Genomic DNA, 19,055 nt, shown 5'->3' on the forward strand with positions numbered 1-19,055 from the left:
TAAAGAAAAAAAAAAGTCCCTCACCCTCTCTTTTTACTTTGGACAAGGGAATTCTGCAGGACAACCCTACGGGGCAGTAGGGTGCCTAATCTAATTGCTTAATCTGAGCAATAGATGATTCGGATTAATATGAGTTTGAATTAAATTAGAGCGGTTGGTGTGAAAATGAACAGCCGGATCAGAGGCCCTACTGTCGTGTAGTGCAGGTTGTAGCCGGCACTAGAGGATTTTCAAATTCTTTTTTACACGGGTAATATATCACTGACACCCCCAAGGTTTTCCATAAGTACAGATTCCGCCTCCGAGTTTGGAAACTAAATTTTATGCCCCTAAGGTTTGAGGATTCATTTCAATTACACCTAAACGCCCGAAATGCTTATAATAGATTGTGTTGAACCCACCTCGGAATCCCATACATAATCGGAGTCAATTCAATTTGTTTAAACATATTTTTTAAGGACCCAACAACTTTGGAGACCAAAAATGTAACAAGTCCATGAATTCTTTATCAATATCATACTAAGCCGATTTTTTACAAGGGCTTTTAAAAATATTTTTTAAACAAATTGAATGACTTTGAACATTTGTGTGGGACTTCGAAATGAGTCTAAAACAATCCAGTGTAAGCTTGAAATGTTGTAAATGAAATGATGAATCACCAAACCTCAAGGGGTTAAAACTTATTTCCCGAACCTAGAGGGCGAATCTGTACTTAAGGAAAACCTTGGGGAGTCAATGATATTAATTACACTCATCAACAAATCTTTACTATTATTTTCTCAGAATCAATAGAAGTCCATGTAGAAATTAGTGGGGTGGGTGCCATATTGGAAGCACCACGTACCTCTATGCACAAGGCTAAATGGCTAATGATCAAATCCTACTAAACACTATCAACTAACAAATACTATCTCTATCCGACAATAATATTGATGTGAACAAATTAATCAGAATTGTGCATTGCAAAATGGAGAGCATATTCAAACATATTTTGCTCCCAAACTTTTTTTGTTCATATGTATATATGATAGAGCAAGATAATTTTTAGCCTGTTCTCAAAAATAACAATAATCAAATAAAATTTCAAGAAAAATTGTTTGGTCAGAACTAGGGCTGCAAGCAAATCAAGCTGCTCGCGAGCAACTCGAGACCCAGTTCTCCGTTCTACTCACTCAGTAATCGAGTCAAGCTCAAATCTTAGGCTTGTTTGGTAAATGAGCCGAGCTCAAACACAACGCTCGGCTTGTTTGCCGCCCTAGTGGGGACAAGGAACCATCTACGAGTTAGGAAGCTAATGCCCGGATCTAAAACTTAATAAGTACTTTGTCTTCCCCAAGGTTCCATCTCGAATCTTAAAAGGTTTGACATTTCAAACTTTGAGACCATTGAAACGTTTATACAATCATTAGTTTTGAGCCCGAAAATTAATTAAGGCGCAAGCAAAGTAACTCCGGCATGTAGTTATGAGAAGAAAATTACCCCGTGGGTTTGATTTATACTAATCAAACTGTTCCCTTTCTAGTTTTATACAGTATATATTTTTATTTCTAAAGCAAATAAGTAATTCAAAACATTTAAAAAAAATTGCGAACCAACAGTACACTCACTACCTTCAACATCAATTAATTTAATTCAAATACAAAAAGTATGTTTGATTACAGGAGTGTACATGTATAAACAGAAGCAAAAGGCTATTACAATAGTAGATAATTAAAGATCCCTGTTTGGCGTGATCCTTCACTTTTAATTTCGGTTTCAAAACGGTGATCTACCCGGCCGTAATCAAAAGCCCGCATCTTATCACTACAGTTCCAAACCGTAATTAAAACTCATAGAAACCGTGACCTTAAACCGTAGTCTATAAAAAATACCATCTTCCTATGCAAAATATATCATGAACCTCGCCATTAAACCTCAATTAAACACCAGCAAATAAGCCAAAAAGAAATGAAAGGGACAATTCAAAGCACAAAACGGATTGAGAATAAGACACACTGCCTTCATCATAATCATTCCCTTTGGTCCCTTCCATATATATAATTTCCAAAACAAAATACTACAACTGCAGTGAGATAGAGATAATACCCAAAAGAAATTTAACTTCTTTACACTTCAATAGGGAAACAAAAACAAAAAGAAATCCCTTTTTCCCATATTTTCATCTTCCATGCCATACCCCAAAAATCAGACAAAAAGAACAGTCCAAAAGAGAGGAGTGCTAGGTACCCAATGAAAGGTGAATTTGGACCATCTATTTTCAAATTTGATCTTTCTGGGTACCTGGCACTCCTCGGTCCAATATCCCTCCCCCTATTGCAACCTATATGTGGATACATATTATATATACCAGTTATGTCATCATCAGTTCAGTTCTACAGAGCGATTTCAGTAGTCTGCAAACCACTGAACCCCACAGTCGGCTTTGGTACCTCTTGCACCACCACACCTCCCCAGTCCAGATTAGCAATGGTTTCATCATGCACAGGCACATACTCCTAACACAAAAACCAAAAACAAACAAAACTGGTATATCATTAGTGCACAGTGGACAGCAATACTATTTGACAGCAAATACAAGATCCTGAATACACTCTTCAAATATGGGAGTACTCGGCGGTATCGGAGCACGGACATGTGGTGCTGCTGCGGACCACCTAGGTACCACACATAGGTGGTACCACACATTTACGTGGAGTTTATACACATTAACTTGTGAGTCGAACAAGAATGTGTGGTTGACGGAGGGATTTGGAGCACCGTGTTGTTGATGCTCCGGGAACACTGATGAATAATAAGACCCAATATGGTAATCTGTGAAGACCCTTTTTCTGATTCTCACCCAGTTTTCCCCATCTCAAAAAATGCCCACTAGAATTGATGAGGAATTTAAAGAGGGACCAAAAGAGTGGATTAGAAACAAAATGTCAAAATCCCACCTCAAGTTTCTGAACAAGTTCTTTGGGATTTGGGGCAGACACAAAGATGTGACGCTGAGAAGGTTTGATGAAGCCATCATCTACTGCCTTGTCAATGAAAGTTAACAGGGAGTTATAGTACCCATCCACATTCAGCAAACCCACCTGCATATATTTCATTGGGATGGCGAACTCAGACATGCACATTAGTTCATGCAATCAGTGACAGCTTACTAGAATGGTATATTAGACCATATTATATGTAGGTAATCATGCTCCGAACTATTTCAAAACCACATACGAGTAGTATTTATGAGGAATCCGTGCACTAAGCCATGAACATCGTGAGAATGTGTGGCTACAGAGCGGTCGGAGCATATGCTCCCAGACTAGTGAACTATGCAGCCACAATATGATATGAAGGATTTTGGGGAAAAGACTTACTGGCTTGTCATGGATGCCAAGTTGAGCCCAAGTTATGACTTCCAGTAACTCCTCCAGAGTTCCATACCCACCTGTCATGAGAGAGATAGAGAGAGAGAGAGAGACCAAAACTTCAAGTATGAGGAAGAAATGGGTACTAAAGGAGGGGCCAAATATATGTATAGAAGTAGAGAATGGGGAGAGAGATATGGGACCTGGTAGGGCAATGAAGCAGTCGGAGTGGCGGGCCATCTCGGCTTTCCTCTCATGCATATCCGCCACAGCCTTGACCTCACCAACCGTTTCACCTGTCAACTGATCTCCCCCATGGAACCCACCGATTAAACAATGATTCCAGTTGCAAATACAAGAAAAAACCCCCCCAAATAAAATTTGATTTCTCTATGTTTATATATACCTCTTTGCTCATCAGAGTTCTGGGTATGATTCTGTAGCGAGGGGAAAAAATAGAAAAAAAAAAATTAAGTTCGATGGATTTAAGTGGATGATTTCTAACCAAGAAATCGAATGTTGAGGAAAATACACTGAAATTAAAGGGTACGTACCCAAGAACGTGTCCTCCACCGAGGTGAACAGCTTTGGAAACCAAACCCATCAAGCCAATGCTTCCCCCTCCATAGACGAGGTCCAACCCCCTGGAAACCTTCAACGACACAACACACGAAGAAAGCAAAGAAAATCAGACAAATGGAAAGCAAAATGGGTGCACATGTAGAGAGAGAGAGAGAGAGAGAGAGAGAGAGAGAGAGGTATTACCAGTTCTTGGCCGAGTTCAACGGCGGCATCTCTGTAGCAAGTTCTCTTGCCAGTGCTGCTTCCACAGAAAACACAGACGGTCTTGAACCTAGACTTGTTAACCAGCTTCCCCTTCTCCATTACAGGGCTGTGTTGCTTTCTGAGGAGTGGACTGGGGAGAATGAAAAGCGGAAGAAGATATTTTTGCACAGAGACCAGAAAGTACTCTCAAATCCGTTTTATACCCACCACAGATCATCAAAAACAAAAGCACAAAAAAGAAAGAAAGAAGGGTTATCGTACTCCACTACTTACCATAAACTGTTCTCTCTTATGAATAAAGTTTTTGTTTTGTTTTTGGGGGTGGGAAATTCAGATCAGATGAATAAGATGATAGAGGAATTCAGATCAGATGATAGAGACAAAAGGCAAAAATGGAGAGAGAAGGCTTTGGGTTTCTTCCTGGGGGGTGGCGCTCTCAAACCCCGTGCTTACACGTGTCAATGTTTTGCTGCCAATGCTCATCAAGGTTAGGTTGAGTGTATGTGGTAGTAACCGCAGTTTAATACTGAGAGATTTAAAAATTCGTCTTTATTGTCCTCTCCGCGTACAAATTCATCATGCTTTTTTCAGTAACTTATGATTTTATCATTTTTATATTTTTAATACTGTTATTGTCTTTTGATTGTTGTTAATTGTATATATGTATATTTTTTGAACCATAAATATAGGTTTGATTTTAAACCATATATGTAAAAGCATTCGCAATGGGTGTGTTATATTTGTGTATCAAAATGTTTGTTAAAGTATGTGTTAGAATAAAAAATAGGTCCTACAAGTGTATGTTAACTTAAAAGTGTGTTAGTATATATATGAGTACCTCAATGGGTTAGTTAGGAATGTGTTAACTCTTTAAAATAATGTATCAAAACAATATCTATAATAAAAACTTTTACAATGACTATATGTCACCAACGTCATTTTTCTGTAATGAAGGAAAGGCTAACAGCCATGTTCCTGCCACTCCACTTTCCATTTAAAAGAATTATGTTTAGAGCATGAAATCTCATTGCCTATTTTGCCTTTATTCTGACCTTTGGTGTTCAACGCATATATAGAAAAACAATGAAAAAGGCAACGGTAAATCAAGCTAACGGTAAGTTTTCAAAAAAGAAAGTAGCGTGGGCATTTATGTTTTATGGTTGAAGTTTGAATTTATAGGGATAGGACCCACTTATTGTTTGTTAACTTCTTTGCCAAACTTGATAACCATACTAACACACTACTACATTTAGCACACTCTAATACACTCTAACACACAAGTATTGTGGCACAAAAAATGCAATTTTGTTTGTTAAATCTTAACACACACAATTAACATACTAGTTAACAAACCCATTGCGGATGCTCTAATACAAGCTTTTCAATTTCGTGGTAAATTATTCGTAGCATTTACCATGAAATATGTCAGTATGTTCCTTTCATGGTTAATTATTTGGATTCCTTTCATGGTTAATTATTTGGACCATTTATCAGGAAATATGTTTGTATATTCCTATCATTTCATGGTTAATTATTTGAACAATTTACCATCAAATTATTTCATGGTTAATTATTTGAACTGTTTACCATAAAACTAGTCTAGCAAAATCTATTAGACCACCGCGCGGACCAATTCATATAAGGATATGGATGTACAAGAGTTTTGAGATGTAAATTACATAAGTAATTTACATCTCAAAACATAAGTAATTTACATCTCAAAATTCTTGTCTGATGCGCACCCAATATTGTAGATATTTGGTGCGACTAGTCCCGTTTTATGTTGCTTTAACTTGCATTTATCTAGCTTTTATAACGATATTGCACGTAAGGTGTGTTTTTAGTGTCTTCAGGTAAAACGTGCAAATAAGGCGCATTTCAACGCCATGGATGGCCCAAGTGCTTCCAAGTACCCGAAGACCCTGTCGGCCCCTTAAAATCTGTCTAAGTATGGAAAAATGACTTTCAGAAAAAGTATCGATTCTCGAGATTAAAAATGGCGGTAATTAATCCTTGAATTTTTGTAAGAGTAACTACAAAGTTACAAGGTTTTATTTGAAGAGCAAGGTTATGTTTTGAGCCATTTTCTCTTGCGAAAAACGTGCAGATTTTCATTTTACACTAAAAATGGGGGGTTGACATTTTGATTTAATTGAAATCTTCAAATTCTGGTAATGCTATTGTTTCCAAATGGGGGGTACTTTCTTATTTTCATTAAATAAATTAAAGTAAAGAAAAGGTAAAAGAAAGGTTTAAAAAATGTAGTCTTTACTTAAGTTTAGAGAATGAAAATAAGGTGCTGAGATGCTGTGGAAGTTGCTGGGAGCCGTCGGGTGCCAAGTTCTGGAGGCTGGCTTGAAGAACCAGAGATAAGCTCTGCGTATCGATACGGATTAAGCGCTGTATCGATACGCGTTGGTTATCTTTCCAAGCAGAGAGTCCCGTATCGATACGGCCATAATATGTATCGATACGGGATTGTTACGGGAGATTGGCCTTTTCAGCTTAACGATGTGGTATCGATACTTTGCTTATTCTGTATCGATACGGAGAGCTTCCGACCAGATATTTTGCTACTTTTTGGACTTTCCATTTATGGAATAGTTGCTACTTATAGTATGTTTTTAGATATTTGAGGAGAGAGAAACCCATTGTGTATAAATAGGGGTCTCCTCTCTCCCCTTTGTTATCTAGTGAATAATTAGCTTTAAGTTTTCCTCCATTAATGTTCTTTCAAGCTTTTCTAGTGTAATTCCTTAAGAACTCAAGTAAGTAATTCTCGTTTGTTAATTTCTCGTTTATTAAAGTTGTTCCTACGGACTAGATCTTTTATAATATCAAGTTTGTTTTCGTTTTTATCGGTTAAAAGTCATGTCTCGTTTTTATGCTTTCTTTCATGCTTTAGCTATGTGTGAGTAGTTGATAGGCCAAGTCTCGGGGTAATCTTTCCCGAGGACTTAGGTGGTTATTTGGTTCTCAAACCTTCGGGCTTAAAATCTTGGTTTTCGGAATTTCATGAACCTAACCTTTTTGGTCTAAGCGAGGCGTGTTAACTCCTTGGTATGAAGTTTAGTCAAGCGGTCTTGGCAAGCGACATACCGAGGGCTCGTGGCCCCCTACGTGTTAGATACATTAGCAAAAATAGGTTGATGTAATTCCGGTTAATCACATCTTTTGATAAACGTAGTCATTAAAGCTAAATCTTCCGGGCGTGAGCACGCGCTCGTGGCTCTCGCCTGAGTTATATTGAGAACCGGTAATAGCTAAAGTCAAGGGTTAGACGATCCCTAGACTTGCCTCCTTTTAGTTTATTAAGCGTTATCCTAGTCTTTTGCCTTGGGCAATTTTCACCGTTTAAAGGAAAACCAAGTTGGCCGTCTTAAACGCCACAATCCACCATATAAAACCTACAATCCGATTAAGCTACATTCGAATTCTCTGTGGGTACGATCCCGGACTTCCGGATATTATGCTACCAACGACCTAGCCCTACGCTTGGGGTTTTAAACCTTATATTTGAAGGCGAGGTTTGAAGGCGAAGCATTGTCTATATAGGCCAAGAATTTAGGATATAAACATAAGTAATTTATCATGTAATGTCATGGTAATTTCACCATATAACGGTTTGAGAATGTCATGTTATATATATTTTTTATGGTAATTTAGCCATGTTCCGTTTGCCAACTCGAAGAATGAAGAAAAAATGTAAAAATGCGGTCAACTTATCATGTTTTATTCTTAAAAATATAAAAAATAAAAGTAATCAATCATATTTAAATTTACCAAATCCCACTAAATTAGGAAAATAATCCAATCCAATCTCACTAAATTGAGAAAAATAATCCAATCCAATCTCACTAAATTAGGAAAGCAATAAACATAATATATTTATATCATAGTGAAAATAGTAAGAAAGGTAATTCACACATTAAGAGAATGAAAACATAAGTATGAAAAAAGAGCAGGATGAATTCTTAAAAATTCATCCTTATTGCCCCCTCCACTTATGAATTCATCATGTCCTTTTCATCAACTTATGATTTCGTCCTTATCATATTTTTAATACCTTTATTGTCCTTTGAGTGTTGTTAATTGTATATACGTATATCTTTTACAATAAGTCTAGGTACACTACATTTAACCACTACATCATCCACTACATATTTTGTAGGGTTCATCCTGTGTCCCAAAAAAATACAGAAAAATATTCATAAATTTTAAAATAATATATTATGGGGCCCTATAAAAAATCAGCTCCAACAAATATCGGTAAATATTATTTCTTGATTCGTAGGGGCGAAACGGTGTAGTTAAACAGTTTCGTCCCCACAAATCAAGAAATAATACTTACCGATATTCTTTGGAGCTGATTTTTTACAGGGCCCCATAAAGTATTATTCTAAAATTTATGGACATTTTTCTATATTTTTTTGGAAGCCGGGGTGAGCCGTATAAAAAATGTTGTGGATGGTGTAGTGGATGGATGGTAGTGTCTCTATTTTTTAAACCATAAATATAGGCTTGATTTTAAACCATATATGTAATACAAGTTTTTCGATTTCGTGGTAAATTATTTGTAGCATTTACCATGAAATATGTCTGTATGTTCTAGCATTACATGGTTAATTATTTGGACCATTTATCATGAAATATGTTTGTATGTTCATATCATTTCATGGTTAATTATTTGGACCATTTACTATGAAACTATTTTATGGTTAATTATTTGGACCATTTACCATGAAACTAGTCGGACAAAATCTGATAGGTCGCAGCGTGGACCAATTCATACAAGGATAGTTTGGGATGTATAAATACTTATGTTTATATCCTAAAATTCTTGTCTATATAGGCCAAAATTTTTGGGATGTAAATTACTTATGTTTACATCCTAAAATTCTTGTCTATATAGGTCAAGAATTTTAGAATGTAAACATAAGTAATTTACCATGTAATGTATTGGTATTTTAACCATGTAACGGTTTGAGAATGTCATGTTATATATTTTTTATGGTAATTTAGACATGTTCCGTTGGCCAACACGAAGAATGAAAAAAAATATGCAATAACGTGGTCAACTTATCATGTTATATATTCCTAAAAATATAAAAAATAAAAGTAATTAATCATATTTAAATTGCCCAAATCTCCTGAATCAGGAAAATAATCCAATCCAATCCCACTAAATTAAGAAAGCAATAAACATAATAAATTTATATCACAGTGAAAAGGGTAAGAAAGATAATTCACACGCTAAAAGGATGAAAAATAAGCATAAAAAATGGCGGGATGAATTCTTATATGACATGGATAAAAATTATGGATATTTAAATATTCCTTTGATGTTTCATACGTATTCGAATGTCATTATTGGATGTTCCTCATGTAAAAATACATATTTCATCCGATCCCAAAAAAAATACTTATGAGAAGTAATTTTCAAGCTATAAATGCTAATAATAAGATTGTGTTCTTGTAAACTTATAAGTCTAAAATTTATGGGGCATTTTCGATAGTGAAAAATTTATAGATTTTTATTTGTGGTTTTCAAAAATTTATAGATTTTTATTTGTGGTTGAAAAGTTGTTAGAAGTTTTCAATAGTGAATAAGTTATTGAGAAATATTAAATTATTTTTGATAGGGAATAAATTGTTGATGGGTTTTTTTTAGAAGAAAATTGTTGATGAGTATATGAGTGAATAAAATGTTGAGAAAAAGTTATGGGGCCTTATTTAGGTATTTTTTACTTTTTGCAATTTTTGTTTGCTTTTCGTTGTAATTTGTGGGGTTAGACGAATAAAAAAAGTATAAAAATATGAACTAATGTTGAAAAAAAAATATTATTGTAAAAAAATAAGGTAGTTGTTTGATACTCTTTTTGCTTTCAGTCATAATTAATCCAAAAAACATCACTCAAAACAAATAAAAATTTCAAAAAAAAAAAACCGAACAAAATATAAAACATATAAAATAAGTAAGTTTAGAAGAACAAGGCCCAGTGGCGGAGCTATGCTAGGCCCCTCAGCCCGGCACCCCGAGCTCTAAAATTTAAAAAAAAATATTTTGTATATGCTTGATTTTTAATATTATTGATAATTATTCGTGTATAACTACTTATTATTTTAATAGTTTTGATTTGATAATCGGTTATTTTATCATTTCTCAATTTCATTCATAAATAAAAACATAAGTACGTAACAATTGAAGTAGCCTAAAAAACAAAATGATTGGTATACTATAATTGCATTAGGTTAGAATTATTTCAACGTACAAATATAATGTATTGGAAAATAAAAACTTTATAATAAGTATACGCTCCGCTAAAAAATACTCCCTCCATCCCAAATTATTGGTCATCTACGATTTTACATGCAATTTTCAATGGCCTATATCTCTCAATGTATATTATTTAAAATATGCAATATGGATCTTTTTTGATAGATATTAATATTTTTTTGTAAAATAATATTTTCAAAAATATTAAAAATAATATATTGAGAAATATAGGCAATTAAAAATTGTACGTAACATTATAGAAGACCAAAAATTTGGAACGAAAGAAATATACATCTACTAAACCGGCTCCCCCAAATTCAGAATCATGGCTCCGCCACTAACGAGGCCTAAGTGGTAACAACTATTCATGATAATTGATTTATTAGTCCCGTCTCATCAAAAAATACTCATCCAAATATATATTTTTTGATAAAAAAAAAAAACCTCATAGCTGATGTCTTTTCCAGTTTCAATAAAGAACACTATGCCACACATACTCCTTGTGTCTCAATTTGTTTGTCCAATTTTGACATACGTGTCTTTTAAAAGGTTGTTTATATCTCACAATCCATAATGTTTTATATAATTTCGAAAACATCATATTATAGACCTAATCGAGATTTATCAAATAAGATCCATATTGCATATACAAAACATTACACACCGAAATATATAAACAATTTTGTAAGAAGTCCCAAATAATAAAAATGGACAAACAAATCGAGACGGAGGGAGTACATACCAATAACAACTACTCATCCACCCGCAACAGACCGGCCTAGCAATGAGACTTAGAAGCTCCTTTTTTCCTCCCTAAGATATCATATCTCTCTCAGGTGCATTCAACTCTATTAGGGTCAATCCATACAAAATTTTGTTTTTTATTTTAATTGAAAAACCCACAAGTAGGAAGTGGAATGGGTCTCTAAAGATTAATAGATGCACTATAAATTGATCCAAACATTTTAATACTCCCCCTATTTATAATTACACCCTATGTCTTTTTGTAATATGAATTTACAAAATTACTCTTTAAATGTAAAATAATATACAACTGAAAAATTAATTTTATTAATTCATATTGCAAAAAAACAAAGAAGGGTGTGATTGTGAATAAGACTAGTACTAATATTATACAAATAATCACTATAACACAATTCAAGTGTTCGGAGTCAACTTATGCGTGTCTCGATTAATCGTTGAAGAAGAATTGGTAGCCTTTACTATACGAGTATGTTTTTCTCCCACATCAAGAATAAGCTATCAGTAGTAGCAGTAGAGTGCCTACAATTCCAAAGTCCTATCGAGCAATTACTTTTGCTGTCTATCAATTTTAAATGCAAAAGCAATCATCATGCCTGGGGCGGCATACACACGTGCTGCAAGTCTGGGTCAAGTCACTATCGCCACAACTAGTCCCACGCGCGCCTACTCACTTGTCGATGTACTCCTACTTCATCATGGTTAGGGTTGGAAATGTTAACACGCTTCTCGGTCATTCATTTTTTAGACACTCCTCTCTCACGAGCAGTGGGCTTTACATATCTTCTAGCTCCATTATTTGTAAGAGGGAAGTGTCTGAAAAGTAACCAAAAAGCTTTTCTGTAGCATGATTGGGAGCCAATAACCCGAGCTAGATCCAATCAAAAAGTCTAGAACCAGACTCAAATATAACACCCCTACACATACAAGTTTTTTGTGAAGTAATGTTATATTCCCACATGTAGGGCCGCAAAAAATAAGTCGAGCCGAGCTGAACTTTAAAATGTTTTGTTTCTTTCTTTAAATTTTTAACAAATTCAAGTTCGTGCTCAAGGAGAATGTAACGAGTTGAGCTTGTATATATTTGAGTTAAACTCAAACTCGTGCACGAATCTAAACGAGCCAAAAAAAAAAATCGTTATGCTCTCATATAATTCGCAAGTTGCAATTGCAAATAAAATATTTGTTATGTACATAACTGAGTTCATCCATGTATACGATTATACAAACAATATACTCCATATTTTAAAGAAATAGTGAAAATTTATGCCAGTATTCCGTACAAGTTATAAAATTTTCATTCATTATATACTTATACTCCGTATTTATAGTATAAAGTTTATTTATATTCACGATTGTACATGAAATTCTCAATACATATACATATACTCTATGTTCGCGGTGAATATTGAGATGAATTGTATTGAGATAAGCATTTACCGAGTAGGTTGGATTGGTTTAGTTCTTTCATTAAAAAAATCCAGTTTAGGGTAATAAAAAATAGTTCACAAAACTAAAAAATATAGGGTAATAAAATTCCAATTTAGTTCTTTCATTAAACAAACCTAAAATTAAAGCTTAGCTTGGATTGGTTAAGTAGATGAATTGTATTGAGATGAGCATTTACCGAGTCGAATCAAGCAATAGTTCACAAATTGCTCAATTCATTTTGCAACCCTACTCATATGCAGCAAAATAGGACCTATGGAAAATCACTTGATGATTTATGGTGTTTATTCAAAAAATCAGGTTGATCCTACTTCGGTAAATGTTTCGCCAAACCGCATTAGTTTTAACAGAAGTGAATCGTCAAACGCTGATCATCAATTTTTCTGTCATGACAATTACGTTCTATTCGAGTTGACATCAATATTTGATTAGTAATTCTTAATTTTCGCACAAGTGATGTATATATTGAAGCTTACCAAATGACCGATCGGATCGTTAAGATCAGGAATCGTGTTTGGTTCCTTTTGGAATCAAATAAGAATGACATGTACTATAATGGAGGATCAAACAAGAGGATCCACAAGTGCTTGGCCAATAAGATAGCAAAGTTGCTCAAATTTGAGCTTGTTTTTTGGATGATATTATGGTGCCCCCGGTTATTTTAGGAACATCATAAATTTTGGCATAACCGGACTATTACAAGCATAACCAAGACCAGTGATATATATAACGGAGGCTTTACAAAGGCATAACTCTTCAAATCCCCAAAAATCCCTAGAATTTTTTGGGGATTTTGGGGATTATGCCTTTGTAAGACATTGATTATACATATCACTGGTCTTGGTTATACTTGAAATGGTTCGATTATGTCAAAAATTACGGTGTCCCCAAAATAATCGGGGACACCATAATTTCCCAATATTTGTTTATTAATAGTTCGTTTGAGATCGATTTTTTCATAAATAAATTAAGTCTGAATTTTTTTTGAAGAAGGTTATAGCTTTTAAACCAAACTTGAATAGCTCCCTCCTCCTTATAATATTTATTCAAGCTATTCAAGATCAACAATTAAAACATCTCCATCAGAACTTTCAATTTAATGAGATCAGAATACCTGGTAAAGTATGATGATACTCCCTCCGTCCCAAAACGTTTGTTCGGTTCATAAAACGAGAACTCCAAAATAATGTATTTTTTTCAAGAAAAAGTTCAATTTTTTTTCTTCATATATTAAAAGATCTTATCGATATCTAGTGAATTGTTGAAAAAAAATTTGTAATTTCCTTGTAAAAATTATAATATTATTTTTACGTTATCATTTTACGTACTAAACAAATATTCTGGGACAGAAAGAGTATTTAGTCGAATAGATGGACGTTTGTACCTAGCTAGGCCAACACAGTATGTTAGGTAATCCGTTAATCAATCATCTGTTGCTTCTTTACTTGTACTTTTATTACCTGTAAGCAGTAGTACTACGAGTACTACTACTCTCCAAGCCTCAATCCCAACTAGAGATCGAGGCCTGGCTGGCTTGCTACTCTAGCAAGCAGCAAGTAGCTAGTAGTACTTGCCTTTAATTATGGGCCAGGAGGGAATTCACATCCCAGGGGGATCTGGTTGGATCTCAACTTCCACTTGCTCGCCGCAACCGAATTACTCCAACTACTACCAACCTGGCCCACAAATGGAGAGAGAGAGAGAGAGAGTATTAATCTAAGGTAAATTCTTAAATCAGCCAAATAGGCTGACAATAATAAATGTATGAATATCTATTGAGAGTGCAAAAAGTACACAGAATTACATGTTTTTCTTATTTTCTTGTGTACTTATCGTCAGCCCAAAAATCAGCTCAATGGGCTGACAATAGTAAGTTTGTAAATGTGTATTAAATAGTGTATAAAGTACACAGTAATAAATGTTTTCTTTGTCTTTTAGTATGTTTATCGTCAACCCAATGAGCTGACAATAGCAATACCGTAATCTAAAAGCTTAATTAAAGCTGTTAAAGAGATGGTTAACTTTATTATTTATATCTTCAATACGCCCCCTCATGTGTAATCAAACTTTCCTCTATAAGCAGGTTATATATGTGTAAATATTTTAACATTAGGTAGGCTGTGAGATTTCAAACACATAATCTATTGCTTGCTCTGATACTATATTAAATTATTAAAAAGAGGGTCTACTTTATTATTTAGATAATGAGGTCTAAAGCATATTATGGAATAGGATCCTCTCCCGTCTTCTAATGGCTTGTTTGGTAGAAGGAAATGGATGGGGGATATAGGGAGAAAGTATATCCGTTGTTTGTTTGAGTTTTGCTTCTCGGATATGTTTTGGCTGGGATATGTATCTGCAGCTGGAGGGGGCTTAATTTTGCACAACCACCCAATCCGTATCTTATGTGGTTGAAATTTTACCAAAAACGCCTCTTGGTCTGACCTCTATCTCTAGTTCAGAGAGAGAGAGAGCGCGGTACCGCTCAAAGAGGTATAGAACGACGGAGTCAACGTTGGTTGGCCGTTGTTGATCTAAAGCTGCCGTTTCCTCCATCAAATTTTGCACATATTTTGGATCTACAGTTATGATTTGAACTGTTTAGCTCGTAAAACACGCAACAAACTATATGTCGGGGGGGGCGGGGGCAAACTAGTTTGATAGAATATCTATAGACGTATGAACGAGTTGCGAATTGTCATACAAAATGAATGATCAATATATTCTAAAGTTGAACCTTACGATTCACATAAGAAAGTGTTGTTTTCTTGCATATTAGTCGATATCCGATCATTCTAATTTTGAAAACTTGTGATTCTTTGCTATATCTTCTATAGACGTATGAACGAGTTGCGAATTGTCATACAAAATGAATGATCAATATATTCTAAAGTTGAACCTTACGATTCACATAAGAAAGTGTTGTTTTCTCGCATATTAGTCGATATCCGATCATTCTAATTTTGAAAACTTGTGATTCTTTGCTATATCTTCTATAGACGTATGAACGAGTTGCGAATTGTCATACAAAATGAATGATCAATATATTCTAAAGTTGAACCTTACGATTCACATAAGAAAGTGTTGTTTTCTCGCATATTAGTCGATATCCGATCATTCTAATTTTGAAAACTTGTGATTCTTTGCTATATCTTCTATAGACGTATGAACGAGTTGCGAATTGTCATACAAAATGAATGATCAATATATTCTAAAGTTGAACCTTACGATTCACATAAGAAAGTGTTGTTTTCTCGCATATTAGTCGATATCCGATCATTCTAATTTTGAAAACTTGTGATTCTTTGCTATATCTTCTATAGACGTATGAACGAGTTGCGAATTGTCATACAAAATGAATGATCAATATATTCTAAAGTTGAACCTTACGATTCACATAAGAAAGTGTTGTTTTCTCGCATATTAGTCGATATCCGATCATTCTAATTTTGAAAACTTGTGATTCTTTGCTATATCTTCTATAGACGTATGAACGAGTTGCGAATTGTCATACAAAATGAATGATCAATATATTCTAAAGTTGAACCTTACGATTCACATAAGAAAGTGTTGTTTTCTCGCATATTAGTCGATATCCGATCATTCTAATTTTGAAAACTTGTGATTCTTTGCTTGTTCTATGCGGTGAGTAGTTCGGATCATAGCGGTAACCCGAGATGTGGATATAAATTAAAAGCATGAAGGGGTATAGGGAGATGATGTATGGAGAGGAGCCCATCCTGTTTTCTAAAGGAGCCTTTTGTCCTGCATGCACTCCTGCTTAATCTTTTTTTTTTTTTTTTTTGTCCATTTTAATGAGTTCACTTAAGAGTTCGTAATTATTCATTTTTTAGAACTCTATATCTACAATATTAAATATGTTGAAAATCCGTATTTTTTGTGTTATTCTCATCCAGTGTTCCCACCTTTTTTGATTGACAAGACTGTGCTTGCTCTAATTTGAGTCACTTAAAACCAGCCGATCTCTCTGCGCATGGTCCCAATAAGATTTTTCTTTAATTTATAGGTAATATTGGTTCGTCTCGACGAAAGGAGTCGAAAAAATATAAAATTATTACTTTTAGACAATTATTTTGAAAAATCCGAGCAAAAGCTGAAAATGTCAATTTTCTAAGAAACCGATCTTTGAAAAACCCATTTTTCTCAAATGGGCGCGCGCTTTGTTCGGTTCCCATATTTGAGAAACCTATTTTTCTTACACATCAATAACTTTCTTTATTTATTTCTCTCCACTCATTACATTAAAAAGATTTTTAAAGATGGGAACCGAATAAAGGTAACTTTTTCAATTTACCAATATTACATAAAAATTTGGCGCAAAATCAACAAATTCGAAAAGCATTTAAATAAGAACAAAACTAAAAAATTATGAAAATTTTAACTCCACACCCATACTCACAACAGAGATGGATCCCATACACACTGAGTGTGTAGTGTGTGTTGGTTCTACCCTTATTATAAATGTGAATGTGTAATTGGATATTTGGATGTGATGGTAAAATTATGCAAAAAATTATACTCCGCAGCACCGAAAACGCCCATTTAAATGAGTGGAGACCGTGATCGTGATTCGGCGGGTGGGGGGATTAGCATAGTAAAGAGGCGCAATGATTATCCCGTCGGCTCCCAGTCACATTCCCCCCCCCCCCCGCTTTGTCCCCGTATTTACTTTCTATCATGTACTTTCTTTGTTCATAATACTTCATCCGTCCGAATTTAAAAATTCTTTTTTAAAGTTCATGTTATTTTTCAATCGATTATATCTTTTAATTTATAATGTTTTTCGTGATTTCGAAAACATTATATTATAGAACTAATCGAGATTTATCAAATAAGATCCATATTCAATATGAAATTCATTACAGATTCAAAGATGTAACCCGTTTTTTAGCCAGTTAGAATAGAACTAGGGACAATTAAATCTGGACGGATGGAGTATTTGTTCGATCTGTAAAATGAAAATGTAAAAATAATATAATTTTTGCAAGAAAAATCTAAATTTTTTTCAACAATTTATGAGATATTGATGAGTTTTTTTAATTTATAAAAAAAAAATTGAATTTTTTCTTGAAAGAAATGTATTATTTTTTAGTAATCGTTTTGTAGACTGGACAAACATTTTGGGACGGAGGTAATACTTTTTTAGTAGTTCATGCACTTCTTTTTTTTTTTGCTAAGCATTTTTAACATGCAATTACCATTGTTTTGGTATATTTTTCGTCTGGAATTTAGTATTAACATTCGCATTATATTGTTGGATTAAATATTAGGCTGATCAGAGGAACCTAGAAAATCAAACAATGTATATTAACCAATGGAAGATATTTGGAAGGAAGAAAAGAAAATTATAATAACAAGATAAAATGGGATAAAAAGAGGTAAGCATACCACCCAAGATAGGACGCCAGGGGGTGTCCAATAAGCAATACAGAGCTCAAAGAAACTCGACACCTATCACAACCCACCAAAGGATAAGAGTTGAAAAGAAGACCTAATCTTATCGAAAGCCAAAGGCTATTAAACTCAATACTTAAAACTACTCATTTCATTCAGAGAAAAAGATATATATATAGGATTTGTTGGAACATATATACCTCCAAACATAGGAAAAATAAACTTATATTTTTAAGAAGATAATTAATAAGACCTAAGATTTGACTACAAAAACTAGGAAGACTCTTTGAACAACTTACTGACTCTTCAAATAACTAAATGACACTAAAAACTGTACGGATAAATACATAGAATAGAATAGAAAAGACATGATAAGAAATATATAGAAATATTCCTTATCGTTTCTAGCATCTTCATTATACTTTTGCATTATTCTCCACGGGTTAGAGAAAATTCGTTCTCGAATTTTGAAATGTAGTAAAATTTCTCCAACTCTAATTTTGTAATAAAAATCGAGGTCCCTTCATATTATGCGCAATCTGATTTTTGAGTTAACGTGTTCAATTTGAAGTTTTTTGATGTATCACTATGTGATTGGATATGTCATTAGGGAGAACAAACTCCACAGATGAAGCTGGACACTATGTGATTGGATGTCATTAGGAAGAGAACAAACTCCACAAATGAAGCTGAAACTGGACACTATGTGATTGGATGTCATTAGGGAGAGAACAAACTCCACAGATGAAGCTGGACACAATGTCAAACACTTACCATTTGCGTACAATCAAAAATGGTGATTGATTCCAACCAAATTGTTTTGTCACGTCAATGTCATGTGATTTGCATTTCTCAACTTCATCAATGACAACTAGTGTATTGTTCTTGATGTGATCATTTCACAAAATAAAGTGTCCATCTTTGCTGTACTTATTGTAAATTGGAGGCAAGTTTCAATCTACTCGCGGTTGCGAAACTGTCAAATTCTCATACGAAAAAAATTCCTTCCAGCATGT

General features: G+C 34.2%; 1 protein-coding gene across 2 annotated transcripts; it reads right to left on the reverse strand.

Annotated features, from left to right (window-relative positions):
* Positions 1–2,191: 2,191 nt before the first annotated feature.
* LOC131325565 (cytokinin riboside 5'-monophosphate phosphoribohydrolase LOG3-like) lies at positions 2,192–4,322 on the reverse strand. Of its 2 annotated transcripts, XM_058357884.1 has the most exons (7): positions 4,116–4,322; positions 3,905–4,002; positions 3,757–3,787; positions 3,554–3,653; positions 3,360–3,430; positions 2,937–3,080; positions 2,192–2,495 (listed from the first exon to the last, which is right to left on the reverse strand). In XM_058357884.1, exons 1-7 carry the CDS (start codon positions 4,233–4,235, stop codon positions 2,373–2,375), a joined length of 687 nt encoding a protein of 228 aa, XP_058213867.1. In that variant the 5' UTR covers positions 4,236–4,322; the 3' UTR covers positions 2,192–2,372. The 2 variants fall into 2 exon arrangements, with proteins under 2 accessions (XP_058213867.1, XP_058213866.1); XM_058357883.1 differs by having other exon boundaries at positions 2,267–2,495; positions 3,360–3,653.
* Between the last annotated feature and the right edge of the window lie 14,733 nt (positions 4,323–19,055).

This window comes from Rhododendron vialii, chromosome 5a, assembly GCF_030253575.1.
Source record: "Rhododendron vialii isolate Sample 1 chromosome 5a, ASM3025357v1".
Taxonomy (NCBI): Eukaryota; Viridiplantae; Streptophyta; class Magnoliopsida; order Ericales; family Ericaceae; genus Rhododendron; species Rhododendron vialii.

Bases quoted from the DNA above. Each gene is read 5' to 3' on its own strand.
- LOC131325565 (XM_058357883.1), bottom strand. From the start codon at position 4,235: ATGGAGAAGGGGAAGCTGGTTAACAAGTCTAGGTTCAAGACCGTCTGT. The intron at 4,003-4,115 runs GTAATACCTCTC...GTGTCGTTGAAG, and splicing joins TTGAACTCGGCCAAGAACTG to GTTTCCAGGGGGTTGGACCT. The intron at 3,081-3,359 runs GTAAGTCTTTTC...AAATATATGCAG, and splicing joins TTGGCATCCATGACAAGCCA to GTGGGTTTGCTGAATGTGGA.